The sequence below is a fragment of the Neolamprologus multifasciatus genome, chromosome 15 (genome assembly GCF_963576455.1).
Source record: "Neolamprologus multifasciatus chromosome 15, fNeoMul1.2, whole genome shotgun sequence".
In the NCBI taxonomy this organism is placed as follows: Eukaryota; Metazoa; Chordata; class Actinopteri; order Cichliformes; family Cichlidae; genus Neolamprologus; species Neolamprologus multifasciatus.
This window is the reverse complement of record NC_140453.1, coordinates 28463482-28476565: the sequence shown is the minus strand read 5'-3', so window position 1 is coordinate 28476565 and position 13084 is coordinate 28463482. Positions and strand designations below refer to the sequence as shown.

At 44.1% G+C, this 13084-nt stretch overlaps 1 protein-coding gene across 10 annotated transcripts; it reads left to right on the top strand.

Annotated features, from left to right (window-relative positions):
• Positions 1–201: 201 nt before the first annotated feature.
• LOC146502351 (transcription initiation factor TFIID subunit 4-like) lies at positions 202–13015 on the top strand. Of its 10 annotated transcripts, XR_014869386.1 has the most exons (17): positions 213–519; positions 1545–2006; positions 2157–2278; positions 2372–2476; positions 2875–2997; positions 3358–3480; positions 3688–3777; positions 3987–4136; positions 8567–8690; positions 8997–9081; positions 9398–9558; positions 9674–9804; positions 10084–10209; positions 10373–10429; positions 11694–11801; positions 12635–12841; positions 12874–13015. XR_014869386.1 is itself a non-coding variant. In XM_085133109.1 (16 exons), the coding sequence occupies exons 1-16, from the start codon at positions 468–470 to the stop codon at positions 12758–12760; spliced, it is 2142 nt and encodes a 713-aa protein (XP_084989235.1). In that variant the 5' UTR covers positions 202–467; the 3' UTR covers positions 12761–13015. The 10 variants fall into 10 exon arrangements, 9 of the variants coding, with proteins under 9 accessions (XP_084989235.1, XP_084989237.1, XP_084989242.1 ...); XM_085133109.1 differs by having other exon boundaries at positions 202–519; positions 10087–10209; positions 12635–13015; XM_085133111.1 differs by lacking the exons at positions 12635–12841; positions 12874–13015 and adding an exon at positions 12410–12594 and having other exon boundaries at positions 202–519.
• The last annotated feature ends 69 nt before the right edge of the window (positions 13016–13084 follow it).

Genomic DNA, 13084 nt, shown 5'->3' with positions numbered 1-13084 from the left:
CAGACAGAACTCCACTGTAGAGTGGGCAGTCATAATGAAGCGGTTGGTTTTATTTTGCGGATTCAAGCTGCTCTTCATATTTCTGGCCACCAGATGTCACCAGAGAGGACTGTGTTGTTGTAATGAACCGTTTTTTCAATACAAGCTTCAGAAAGCTTCATTTGGCCATCACTGCTGTAAGGTAAAGGTAGCTTCCAGAAAAGATTCAGTGGGTTTATGAAGAAATACTTTAAAATCATATTTTGGGGATAAAATTTAGAAGATCGACCCCTAATTACCTGTTTCTTTTATGGAGAAGGAGGGCAAGTGCTCTAAATACTGCACTGGCCTTAAATCTACATATAACAGAAACCAAAGAGTACATCTATTTTACCTTTAAAGTGAAATTCAGAATAGATTGATAAGAAATAACTCGCGGTGATTTATAAATAAAGTTCAGGCTGGGTCATCTTAGCTGCAGCCCTTGAATGCAGCACAGGACAGCGCGTGAACGTCACACCGTTCTCGAAGCTACCACAGGTGAGCTCGCGCTCCAGGCCTTGTTCCTCCAACGTTTATGTCACGGGTGTCCAGCTCGTCCTCAAGAGCTGCTGTCCTGCAGCTTTTAGATGCATCTTTACTCCAATACAGCGTTAATCTAATGGTTAGATTACCTCTTTAGCATGAAACCAAGTTTGGCAAAAGCCTGGTAACGAGCCATTCATCTGGTTCAGGTGTGTCATGTAAAAGCTGCAGGACACGAGCTCTCATAAATGGAATTGGACACTTTGGTTTATGTGACTGAACCTCGGTGTGTGGGAGATTTAGCACACAGGTAACGTTTTGTGTCTCACTGTTAGGTAAATATGACTTGGATGGGGAAACGTGTAGGACCAAATAAACCTTCCCCCCTTTAAACCTTTAGCATAGCCTGTGTGTGAGCCTGGCGGGAAACGGGGTTTACCCTCGGATGAGGGGTGTTTAACACACGCATACATTTTAAAAATGAAACCATTCTACATGTAGCTGTCCTGAATTTATTATAGCTGAAAATGATAAACTCGTCTTGTAATTATTAGCATCTTCATTTTGCCACAGCCGCCATTTTCACCGGTTGGCTCCCAGTTTCGCTTGATTGGATTCAAGTCTTTCACCAAAACTGGCCGAAATGATTTTGGATTCAGGCCCAAGGAGTTTTAATTTTCCGAAGCATACATGGGTCAGATCCAGCTGAAATAGAAATTCACAGAAATGTCTTAAAACCTGGAATAAACGAGTACTTTTGCACTTCCGGTGTCACGTTCGTGTTAATTGTTTGCGTTTTTCGAGTGGGGGGTTTTGGTTGTGTCTCAGGTAAGATCTGTGGTTAACATGAGCCGGAAACAGTTTCATATTTGTTTGCAAATATATGAAACTTTAGCTACTCCATGTCGAGACAGGTGTTTGCTAACAGGTTGAGATATTAGACACACTTTGGCGAGGGTGACATTGAGTCTAGCTAACCATGGCGCTTTTGAAAAGCAGTAAACTCCTTTGTTGTATTTAACTATGTTTTTGCTTTGAAGCTGAACCCTTCTTTCGTTCAGCTGCCGTCATGGCCGCTAACAACACTGAAGCTAACAGGCTGGATCCCCAGGCAGCACCCGGGGATGGAGGCGCTTCTGTTCAAATCATGATACAAGTCGCTGCCAAACACGGTCCTGTCACAGCTGCAAGCATCTCACAGAGTGACTCTGTCTCAGCCCCGCCTAAAGTCATCCCGAGTGGCCAGCCTTCAGCCTGTGCAGTGACGGTGTCAGGGCCTCGCACCTCACCTGTTATGGTGGTGGCAAATGCAGGAGTGAGTGCAGGTAACCAACAGACAACGAAACAGCCTCAGAACCAGGTGGCCTCCGTGAAACAGGTTACAACCACAGGAAGGACGGTGCTGATAACTGTTCCCAGATCAGCAACCGCACAGCCAGTCACTCCTCGACTGCCACAGGCCACCTCCCCACATCTTCCAGCCAATATCCAGATACCTCCAGGTGAGCTGCACAGCCCGCTGACTGTAGTCTACACTGTAATCTGATTACAGATCCTCCTTTATTATATCCCAAAGCCTTGTTGGGCATGTGCTGTCACCTGCAAGGAGAATTCATCAGTTTATTGTAGTGTTTGGGCTGCATTTATGGCAGGTATGATGCTGATCCGCAGTGACAGTGGGCAGCTGATGCTAGTGTCTCAGCAGGCTTTGGCTCAGGCTCAGCAGGGACAAAGACTTATCAGTGGTCAACCCACCAGGATACTTGCACCGCAGGTGGGTGCATGTGCGCGGCTGCTTTTCTATGTTATATAATAATGACAGATGTGTGATTGCACCTGTGATGTCAGCTGCATGTCTGCTGTTCAGGTGTGTGCAGCAGCTGAAAGTAAAAGGCATGAGAATGTAACCGTGATCAAGATGACGCCTACTTCCAGTTTCCAGCCAGCAGCACCAGTCCAGAAGACTGCTGTGGTAAAATTACAGGAGTGTGTTTGCAGCTCACAGTCACTGATAGCAGGTTATGCAGTGTATAACTGTGCACCTCTGGCAGTTAGTTTTTTCTTTTAGGTATTATAGAAAGAAAAAACAATTATGCAATAATTACACGACTGATGGACTCATTTGTTTTCATTTGAAGTATTTGAAGCTTGAACTTTGTGTTAATAACAATACTTCATCTTTAATCAACAACACTAATGAAAACAGAATGATGCTGGAAAGTTGCAGTTTGATAGTTGAGTAAAAGCAGAGCTCTCCAATGAAACATAAACAAATAATAAGCAACAAACCCCAGAGAGGCAGCTGCTGCTGTGATGCTGCTGCTTTTCTTTGCTGTTCCTGGTTTTAGTTTTTGGTGACGTTGTGTTCAGGTCATCGGTGTTGCCCCCAAACCAGCTCTTGTCCAGACGGTGAACGTGGTGTCTGAGCGAGGCAGCCATGCTGGCACTCAGGCTGCAGGCGCTAAAAAGGAATCAGCGCCCACGTTTAGCAAGGTGAGCCCGACCAGGCCCAGCTCCCACCTGCACACTCAGTTTACTGTTTATAAAATCCAAGGATTTATTGTCAAAGAGGAAATCTTTTCACACAGTTTCCAGTTCAGACTAATCTTTGTTATACTGGCGTAGCCGCTTAGTTCTTCCTCTTTAAACCAACTTTGTCAGGGACAGCCAGTCAGAACAGAGTTTAGTTAGGAGTGCAGTGCTTACCGATGTCTCTGAGAAATCCACATGAGGGATATCCTCTCACAAAAAACACAACAAAAAGCAGCCACAAATTGAGTTTTTAGAGTAGATGATAACAGCTGAGATAACACTGGATAGATGAGATGTGACTACTAAATATTTCCCCAACAGGAGACGCTGGAAAGTGTGAAGAAGTGCAAGAACTTCTTGGTAACGCTGATCAAGCTGGCCTCCAGTGACTCCAGATCTGTGACCATGGCTAACAATGTCCAAGCGCTGGTCAGGAGTCTGCTGGTACGTCTCTTTATTTCTCTTGTTGTTTTTAACCTTGTTTACAAAAAGTGTTGTTACCAGGCAGACTGAAAGAGGCTTGTTAGTAAGAGTTAATAAGTTGTTGTATGCTTGTTGTGTTGTGCTACACATTTGTAATTTTTAATTCTTATCATGAAGTTCATTATTAAATTACCGGCTTATTTATTGATGAATTGTTTTTACCTGCAGGAAGGGAAACTGGAAGCAGAAGCGTTTACGGAGCAGCTCTATGACACGCTGAAGTCGACTCCACAACCCTGCTTGGTGCCTTTTCTCAAGGTATTGAGAAGCGTGTTGCTTCCTCATCTCGTTTTTGCCTTTAAGCCTCCAGATGTCTGATTGATTTAAAAATAAAACCTTTTTGTATTTGTGCAGACTGCGTTACACTTTGCTGAAAGGATGTGAATCACATTGATCATAGCTAGACTGTTCCATATTTAGCTGATGACATCTCTGTTTCTACTGGCGTTTTTCCTCATTGCCACCAGAAAAGTCTTCCTGCGGTGCGTTGCCTTACTGCAGACCCCCAGTTATTCATCCAAAAAGCTTCAGCTTCCACACGCCCTCCCACAACACCGTCTACCAGCATAAAGCAGTCCAACACCGAGACTGGAAAAACCCTCCAGAACAGGCAGCAGGTAACCAGATGCAATATTTTAGGGGGGGGGGGGGGGGGGGGGGGAATTTGACATTAATTGTACCAAACATAAACCATGTCTGATCTGTGATCTTATTCATGGATGTTGACGTGATTGAAGGCATTGCTGAGCAGCACGGTTGTGTTGGTACTGCATCCATGGAGGTTCACAGTTTAACACAAGTGAAATTCACTGACTGGAAATGCAAAAAGAAAAATCCAGCTGTGCACAAGAATATATAGTCAAAACAGAAATCAGAGATGGTGTACTGAGGAGAAATCGTGCTCTTTTAAATGCATTAAAATGTGACTTTGGTCGTCTTGTATTGGCAGGACTGACAGAGTAAAAATATTTCTTCTCAGGAACATCCTCATGTTACATTAAGCATCCCACAGCTTTTCACTGTGCTGTAAAAGTGGATTAACATTAGTGTGTGTGTGTGTGTGCTCCAATTACCTGATTACACTGAAGAACATGATGCAACCTGAAGTAAGACACTTGAAATGATCCCAGCTTTGTTTTATTGATTTCAGCCATGACACACAGAGTCAGCAACAGCAGAGTCGATTTTCATTTCAGAACAATGTTTGTCCATTATACCCTCCAACCACCCCCCAATCCCAAATTCTCCCTCTTCCACGTCCACACTAGATGAGACACCACGGAGATCCAGTCTCCACACATAAAAATATCTCACGCCACATCACCCAGTCACACCCAAACACATACCACACACACAAAAGAAAGTGAGTAACCAAAAAAACCCAAAAGCTTCATAATGTATTCTCGCTCAGTTCACTTCAGTCTCAGGAAGTAAAGTAAAGGTGTCCACCAGTAAGAGGAATGATTTCCAGGTTTTGTTAAATTTTCCTAATTGAACCTTTCAGAGAGAATCTAAGTTTTTCTAACTTTAAGTTAAAGAGTATGTCCCTCGCCCAATGGTCATGAGTTTGGGTGGGGAAGCTTCCACTTCAACAGAATAAGCCTCCAAGCCAGTAAAGTGGTAAAGGCTAGGGCCTTTTTAAGGGGGCCAGATTACTTTAAACTGGGGGGGATGCCAAACATTGCGGAGAGTGGGTTAGGAGGGACAGTCTGGCCGTATGCTTGACTAAGTGTGTCGAATATATTCCTCCAATGTGCACTCGGTTTAGAACAAGACCAGAACATGTGGACATGGTTGGCAGGTGATAGTCCGCATCTGTTCCAGGCATCAGTAATGGTTGGATAGATTTTAGATAATTTTGTGTTTGTATAGTGTACTTTATAGACCACCTTGCACTGAATCAAAGCATGACGGGCACAAATTGAGGACAAGTGAATCAGTTTCAAAGCAGAATCCCACTGCTGTTCTGGGAGCTCTTCCTCCCATCTCAGCTTAGTAGGAGAAATTGGTTTGGGAACCAAAGTAGCTAGTATCTTATACCAGGCTGATATCAGTCTGTTTTGATGAGGGTTCGTCTGCAGGATGATATCCAGATTTGTTTCTGGAGGCCGATTGGGAAAGTGAGGGAACTGCTTTTTTTTACAAAATCTCTAGCCTGAAGATAACGAAAAAGTTGGACTCAGGCAGGTTGTATTTAGACGACAGGTTAGCAAAAGAAAGGTGTCCTGACTGTACAAGTCCTTAACAGTCCTGTCCTTTATCTTTCCAACTTCTAAAGACCGCATCAGTGTTTGAAGGTGCAAAATTGCAATTTTTTAGTAAAGGTGTTAGCAAAGACGGCCCACGTAGCCCAAAGTATTTTCTGAACTGTCGCCAAATAGTTACCGTTCCTTAGCTATTGGATTCTCCCCAACAAGGGTTGGAGAGAAAAGGAGTGGTGAGCTGAGTATTGATGATGATGAGTAACAGCAGATAATAAGTAACAGTAACTTAACCCAGAGAATAAAGTCAGCCCCCAAGCCAAACCTATCCATCACCTCCACTCGACGTGGTCGAAAGCTTTCTCTGAGTCATGAGATACCACAACCTCTGGAATTGAGTTGCACGATGTGTGGATAATATTCAAGAGGCGTCTTGAATGATCATATGAGTGCCTGCCGGCCATGAAACCCGTCTGATCAGAGGCGATAATTTGTGGCAGAACACGTTGTAGCCAAAGTGCGAGAATTTAGAAAGTATTTGAAAATCAATATTTAAAAGAGAAACTGGTCCATAAATGCTGCACAACAGAGGATCCTTGTCTTTTTTCAAGATTAAACAAATAGCAGCTTCGGACAAAGTCTTGGGTAATTGACATTTTGAAAAGGCTTCATTATACATGTCTTTCAACAACGGTGCCAAAAGATCAGAATTGGCTTTATAGTATTCTGCAGAGTAGCCGTCATTTACCCGTTCCCGGCGATTTACCCGTGTTTAAGGTTTTAATGGCCTCTTGCACCTCTAGTACAGTAATTGGTCCCCCTAATCCCTTCGTCAGATCTCTGTCTATTCTTGGAAAATGTATATTTTGGAGTTTCATCTGATAGAGGTGGAGAGCTTGAAGTGTACAGATCGAAATAGAAACTAACAAATACTTCATTAATTCCCTCTTGGTCCGATATTATGTAAATGGTCTGTATTTGTATAGCTCTTTACTAGTCCCTAAGGACCCCAAAGCGCTTCACACTACATTCAGTCATCCACCCATTCACACACTGGTGATGGCAGCTACATTGTAGCCACAGCCACCCTGGGGCGCACTGACAGAGGCGAGGCTGCCGGACACTGGCGCCACCGGGCCCTCTGACCACCACCAGTAGGCAACGGGTGAAGTGTCTTGCCCAACACAACGACCGAGACTGTCCAAGCCGGGGCTCGAACCGGCAACCTTCCGATTACAAGGCGAACTCCCAACTCTTGAGCCACGATCGCCCAATTATGTCGGACCCAGAGGTTGCTTCAGCACGGGCTTGATAGGCCAGACGTTTCCCTGCTGTATCACCGGATTCAAAAAAGCGTTGCTTTGTCTTAATTAATTGAACCACAGCTGTTGCGATGGTGGTTAAATTGAGACTGGGTTGAAGTTTCCCACGTTCTGTATAGAAGTTAGGATCTGGGTTCGATGCATATCTGTGTAAGAAAGCTCTATCTTTTAAATTTGAAACAAAGCTATAAGCTGGCCTCTCGTGTAGGCTGTCGACGTTTCCCATAGTACACCTCTCGACACTTCAGTGGAATCATTCAACTCAAGGAAACGTGAAAACTGATCTCAAACATTTTGTGTAGTCATCCCTTATCAACAGGCTAGAGTTGAATCTCCAACGTTTAATGGGTCGAGACGGGGTCGCTAATAACACATCAAAAGAAACTGGTGAGTGATCTGCACGATAGCACGATACTCACAGTGGCTAATTTCACAGAGAAACCTAATATTGATAAGAAAAAGTCTATGCGTGTATATGTGTGGTGGGGATGAGAGAAACAGGAAAATGCCTTAGTAGTAGGATTCGCATGTCGCCATGGATCCACAAGCTTTTCTGGGGTTTCAGCAGATTTACTGAGGGAACAATAGCTGATGATCTATCCAGCAGAGCGTCCTGAACCAAGTTAAAGTCACCTCCAGTAATACGATGATAGTTTTCCAAATTTGGGAGTGAAGAGAAAACTTCAGCTATAAAAGAGTCGTCGCCCCAGTTCGGCCCGTACACGCTAGCCAGTGACACAAGTGAGCCCTGCAAGTTTCCTGACACACATCTGGGTCTGCAATAACTTTATGTTGCTCAAACAGAATATTATTACGAATAAGGATGGCTGTCCCTCGAGCCTTGGCGTTAAATTTGGAGTGATGTATATTACCGATCCAGTTTCTCTCGAGTCGCCTCGCTTCTTAGTTGCAGAGATGCGCCTCTTGTAGAAAAACACATCTCCTTTCAGCTGCTGTAAATGCGCCATCACTTTGTTGGTTTTGGTTGCATTTCCTGCACCTCTCACATCCCAGGAGACGATTCTAAGACCACTGATTGTGCTCGACGTACCTTACTGTGCTCAGACGGGTCTATGATTTGTTGACTTGGCTAAGTTGACCGGAAAACACCAGACAATACAAATACACATGGAACGACATGAACTGGACCTGGAAACCCCTGAAAACAAAACTTGCAAGTGTCCACTGCACAGCAGGGTGTAAACATCCCCTGCAGAGACTTCGCCATCACCACTCTATCTCCCCCGTGGCAGCTAAGGTCTCACTATGAAAACATACCCAGGTTGTATCTTACTATACAAAAACACACAAAAGAAAAACAGCCCAAAAAAGCAGAGGTGTTGTTGTCTGACGTTTGAAATTATAGTAAGATATTAAGATAAGATATAAGATTTTATTGTATTAATACAAATGTGTATGAGATATTTAGATGGCATAGAAACTTACAGCTGGAATCATTTTTATGATCATAGTGTTGGATTTAGGATGAAATGCCGACTAATGATGACCTTTTTTAAAATGCAGGTTTTCCAGGCTCGAGCAGTGGCTCTGAGACCTGGCCTCACAACATTAGTCCACTCCAGAAACTGCATATCTAAGAAACCCACCACTCGGCACATAGTGGGATACTCGGGGAAAAACTTCTCAGGTAAACTTTGTTAAACTTTAGATTTGGAGCCACGTTGAGGTGAACACAGGACTGATCAATCAGCTCATTTTTGTTCCTCTAGTTGTTTATTTCATTGTGAGGGTGTTGTTTTGTTTTTTTAAATAATTGTGCACACAGTCAGGGTGCTTCAGTGTCCTCACAATGTTGCAGGAGACCTAAATGTGTTTTTTAGGCTTTAGAAATTCAAATGTGTAGTGGAATTACGTGTACAGACCATGTGACACCAAGAGACGCTTGCAGGACCCTGGTCTGCTCTCACTCTTTATGCATTTTGCTGTTTTATAGGAGGTTTTTCAGTGAAGCAGCCCTTCGCTCATGAGCCACCTAATTCTACCAAGTTTGCATTCAGAGACAGTTCAGGATCTTACAAGTAAGATATAAAGTTCACACATTTGAGACTTTAATAGGAATCTTGTGGTGGTTGGAATCAGTGCACTATGGGGTGGATGATGTGTAAAAGCAGCCCTACATCCAGCTGTTTGTCCTTCAAAGTGGAGCCGTGCTGGTTCACACAGCTCGCACCGATCATATGTCACAGAGAGGGGGTGTGTTCACCTGTGGCAGGTGGTTGTGATCCAACAGTTACCTCATGTTGCATGATGAGAGAATATTAAGCAACAGTTTAACTGCAGCAGCAGCATTTAGTCACAAACAGTGATTAATTAGCACAAATGTGTGTGTCCCAGAGAAGATGATGATATCAATGACGTCACCTCCATGGCTGGAGTCAACCTGAGAGAGGAGAACGCACAGATCTTGACCAGCACGGTTGGTGCTGTGGTGCAGTCGTGTCAGGATCAGCTGTTCCTGTCGACTCACCCGGCGCTCAGCAGACTCCTTCACACAGGTACAGGATCCACGCTGAGACACACGGTTTCATTATCTCATGTTTATTACAGACACTGTCTCAGACTAGTCTCTGAGACTCCCAGGATGTGATCTTGTCATGTCCCCTCTGTTAGGACAGCCTCTGGGAGTAACTGATGTTGGTCCAGATGTGGTTGCTTTGGTTTCTCATGCTACTCAGGAGTTTCTTCGTGGGCTGCTGGAGAAACTCACTGTAATGGCAGAACACCGCAAGACGACCCTGAAGGTAAAGATGTAAAACCGAGGCATGAATAAGAGCCGAGCAGCATCTAGTAACACTACGAGGTGTTAATACATGCATCAGCCGCTCCTCTGAAAAAGCCCAGCTGAGGTAATGTCCATCTAATTTACTGTGGCATTCCTGGTGCTTGGTACTTGTTAAGATATTGTTAACAAGATGTTATTTTGAAGCACTATCATATACTTTATATGGAGACATGGCCTGCAAAGGGCCGTGAACCTACAGCAAACTAATGCAACATGTGTTAAATGTGTCTTCCAACAGCAGAACTCGTGGCACACGCAAGTCAGCGATGTTCGTTCTCAGCTTCGCTTCCTGGAGGACATTGAGAGCTTGCAGAAGAAGAAGAGAGATGAGGAGGAGAGGGAGAGATTGCTGCGTTTTGCCAGAGTAGGTGGAGCCAGAATGAGGCTTCTTATCAACCCCAGATATTCAAAAGCAAAGTTTACAACTCTAACACGATTAGTGTTTTTAGATTAAATGTATCTTTGAAAACAACTACTGAGAAGAGTTTGTGCATTAAATCCTGGGTTACATGTCTGGTTGATCACAGAGTCGCTCTCACACTGAAGATCCAGAGTATCAGCAGCTCAAGCAAAAAGCCAAAGAGGTGCGTTTCCTTCTCCAAACTCTCCACAGGAGTCGGCTCTCATTCTTCCCCCGTTTATGTTGGTGTTTGTGAGCTGTTTACTCTGGGAGACACAAACTGTTGTTGTGACTACAGGTTGTAACTGTGAAGAAAGAACATGTATATAAAACATGAGCATTGCCACTATAAGTCCAGATTTAAAGGCTTGATTTTTTTTTGAGCCGCACGTGACCACTTTAAAGATAAAAGTCAACTTAAAATTATCAGAAAGTTGTCAGGTAACACTATTGGTTAGTACGCATCATCCATAGTCTGTTTGGCTTCACAGAGGGAGGGGTTGTAAACCTTAACTGAACAATGCTACATGTTGGCTGAATACAGATCAGCTGAAAGCTGAATGACAGGTGAAGTAACAGGAGTAAGAGTGGCCGAGATGACCTGCTGTTCCCATCCCACAGACCAGCAGCATCATCACGGAGATGAAGTCCAGAAGACTCGAGCAGGCGTCAGTCGAAGTAGCCACACCTCAGTTAATTCTGAAGCCTTGATAAGATTTAGTGTGTTCAGTTGTAGTGAAGGAGAGATGCAGCCCATAAACGTCTTTGTTCTGCTGGGTCATTGTGGGAATGGCAGTTTGTATTTTATCGCTGGCTTCACTTTCAGCATCAGGAAGTCAAACTCTGTAAGTTTCTGCTACTTTTCATGCTAATTGTTCGTTTAATAAAACCATGGTGTGTGTAATGTTTTCGCTGGCAGGAGACGGAGTAGTGTGAGGAGGATGAAAGGCAGCGGTAGCACTGCGGCTATTTAAGGAGGCGGAAACGCCACACATGGCGCGTTTAGCTGTAGCTCGCAGCCATCACGCCCCCAGAGGCTTCTCCACAGCAACACAATCTGTTCATTTACATGCCCTCCCACCCCCACACACAACCTCTGCACTGCACACAAGCTAGCACTTTGCCAAGTCTGTACCTACACACGAGTACTGAGAGTACAAACTGAAAGGATTCCCACTAGTGAATATCGTGAGTTTAGTGACACGAACTTAACAAAGTTGGATTTGATTAGCAAATCTTTGCCATAATTTGTCATATTTCCCATTTCAGTGATTGGAAGTGACATGAATTAGTAGATGTGCGACCTGGAGGACAGTGATTAGCTACAGCTGCCTCTAAACCCTGCCTTATATGTTGACTATATAAACATATATATAAAACGACAGTGTGTCCACGTATGCATACAGAAAATATGTATGAAAACATAAAAATGTTCATTCTCTTTTCAGTTGCAACAAATAGAGGAAGCTGAGCTGCAGCAGAGGGAGGCCAACCTCGCTGCTCTGGCTGCCATTGGCCCTCGCAGGAAGAGACCCCTGGATCAGACCGACAGCCAGGTGGGTGCGCAAAGTTTAGTTTTCTATCCTTTTGTGGTCTGAATGGATCATTTCAGAATCATCTTTTCTAATCTGATATCTGTGAATGTTCAACCTGCTGCTGTAAACCTGCTGCCCTCCTCAGCTCAACCTGCAGCCTGTATAAGACTGTTAGTTTAGCTCATTGAGTCTTTAATTCTTTGTGTGTTTAAGTCGCAGCGCTTCAGGCTGTAGGTTTATAGATGGGGACGCTCTGTTAGCTGCACACTCGCTGCCTTTGAACTCCATTACCCAGAGGAAAAGACTGCACGCCGCCTCCGTTTCCTCTCGCTGCTGCAGGCCTTCCTCCACGTCTGTACAGACTTTACCTCAGCTAGTTCAGCAAACGTTGACAGGAAGCATGGAGTAGTGATGGAGAGAGCGCCATCTTTGCACAGATGTTCTTTTTCAGTATCGATGTGTGTTAGTGCTCAGATCACACATCAGTAACCAGAAGAACCGTTTCCCCTTCATTTTAAAATATTTTAGAATATTTGAAACTTTGTTACAAAGGCAAAGCAACATATTAGCTACTTAACAGGAAAGATGCTGTTTTAAAACCTGCAATGAGATTATTTTTATCATGTCAGGATGATTCCAAGCATAAAACTGAACGAGGGAGACGTCCTCTCCGTACTCGTGCTGGTCGATGGATCATCACCTCTGCGCTGCTTTGTTTTAAGAGATCAGATTAAATTAAATCTGTAGCAGCCGAGCGAGCGTTTCACTGAAGAGCAGGATCATGTGTTTATGTCGCAGCACAACCAGCAGGTTCATGCAGGGAGGGTAACACAGAAACTGTCTGTGTGTGTCAGGTGTGTGTGCTGCCCAGGCCAGGTGTTCACAGAGTGACCCGGGTGATCCTGAAGGATCTGCTGGTGTGTATGGAGGAGGAACCCTTTCTGCGTCGCTCTCTCGCCCTCTATAAAGCCATGCTCTGATCAGCTCATTGTCTTCCTGCAGTTGATCTAAAATCATTTGTTAATCCTCGTTTGTGATATTCTGTTTTGTTTTCTGTCACGGTCGGGTTAAGCTGCATTTGAATCGCAGTCAGTTTTGGTTTTGCTGTCGTTCTGTTGAAAAAAACTAAAAGTGAGCACAGCTGTGTGTCTGTGAGCTGTGTGGAAAAAGTAAAGTGACTGTGGTTTCCTGCTGGATTATTGGGTTTTTTCCATTAAAAATATGTTGAAATTGCACATCTCACTGTCTTTGTTTCTTACCTGCAGTTGCAGATTCTTTCCTCTGCAACAGAAGACTGTAGTGCA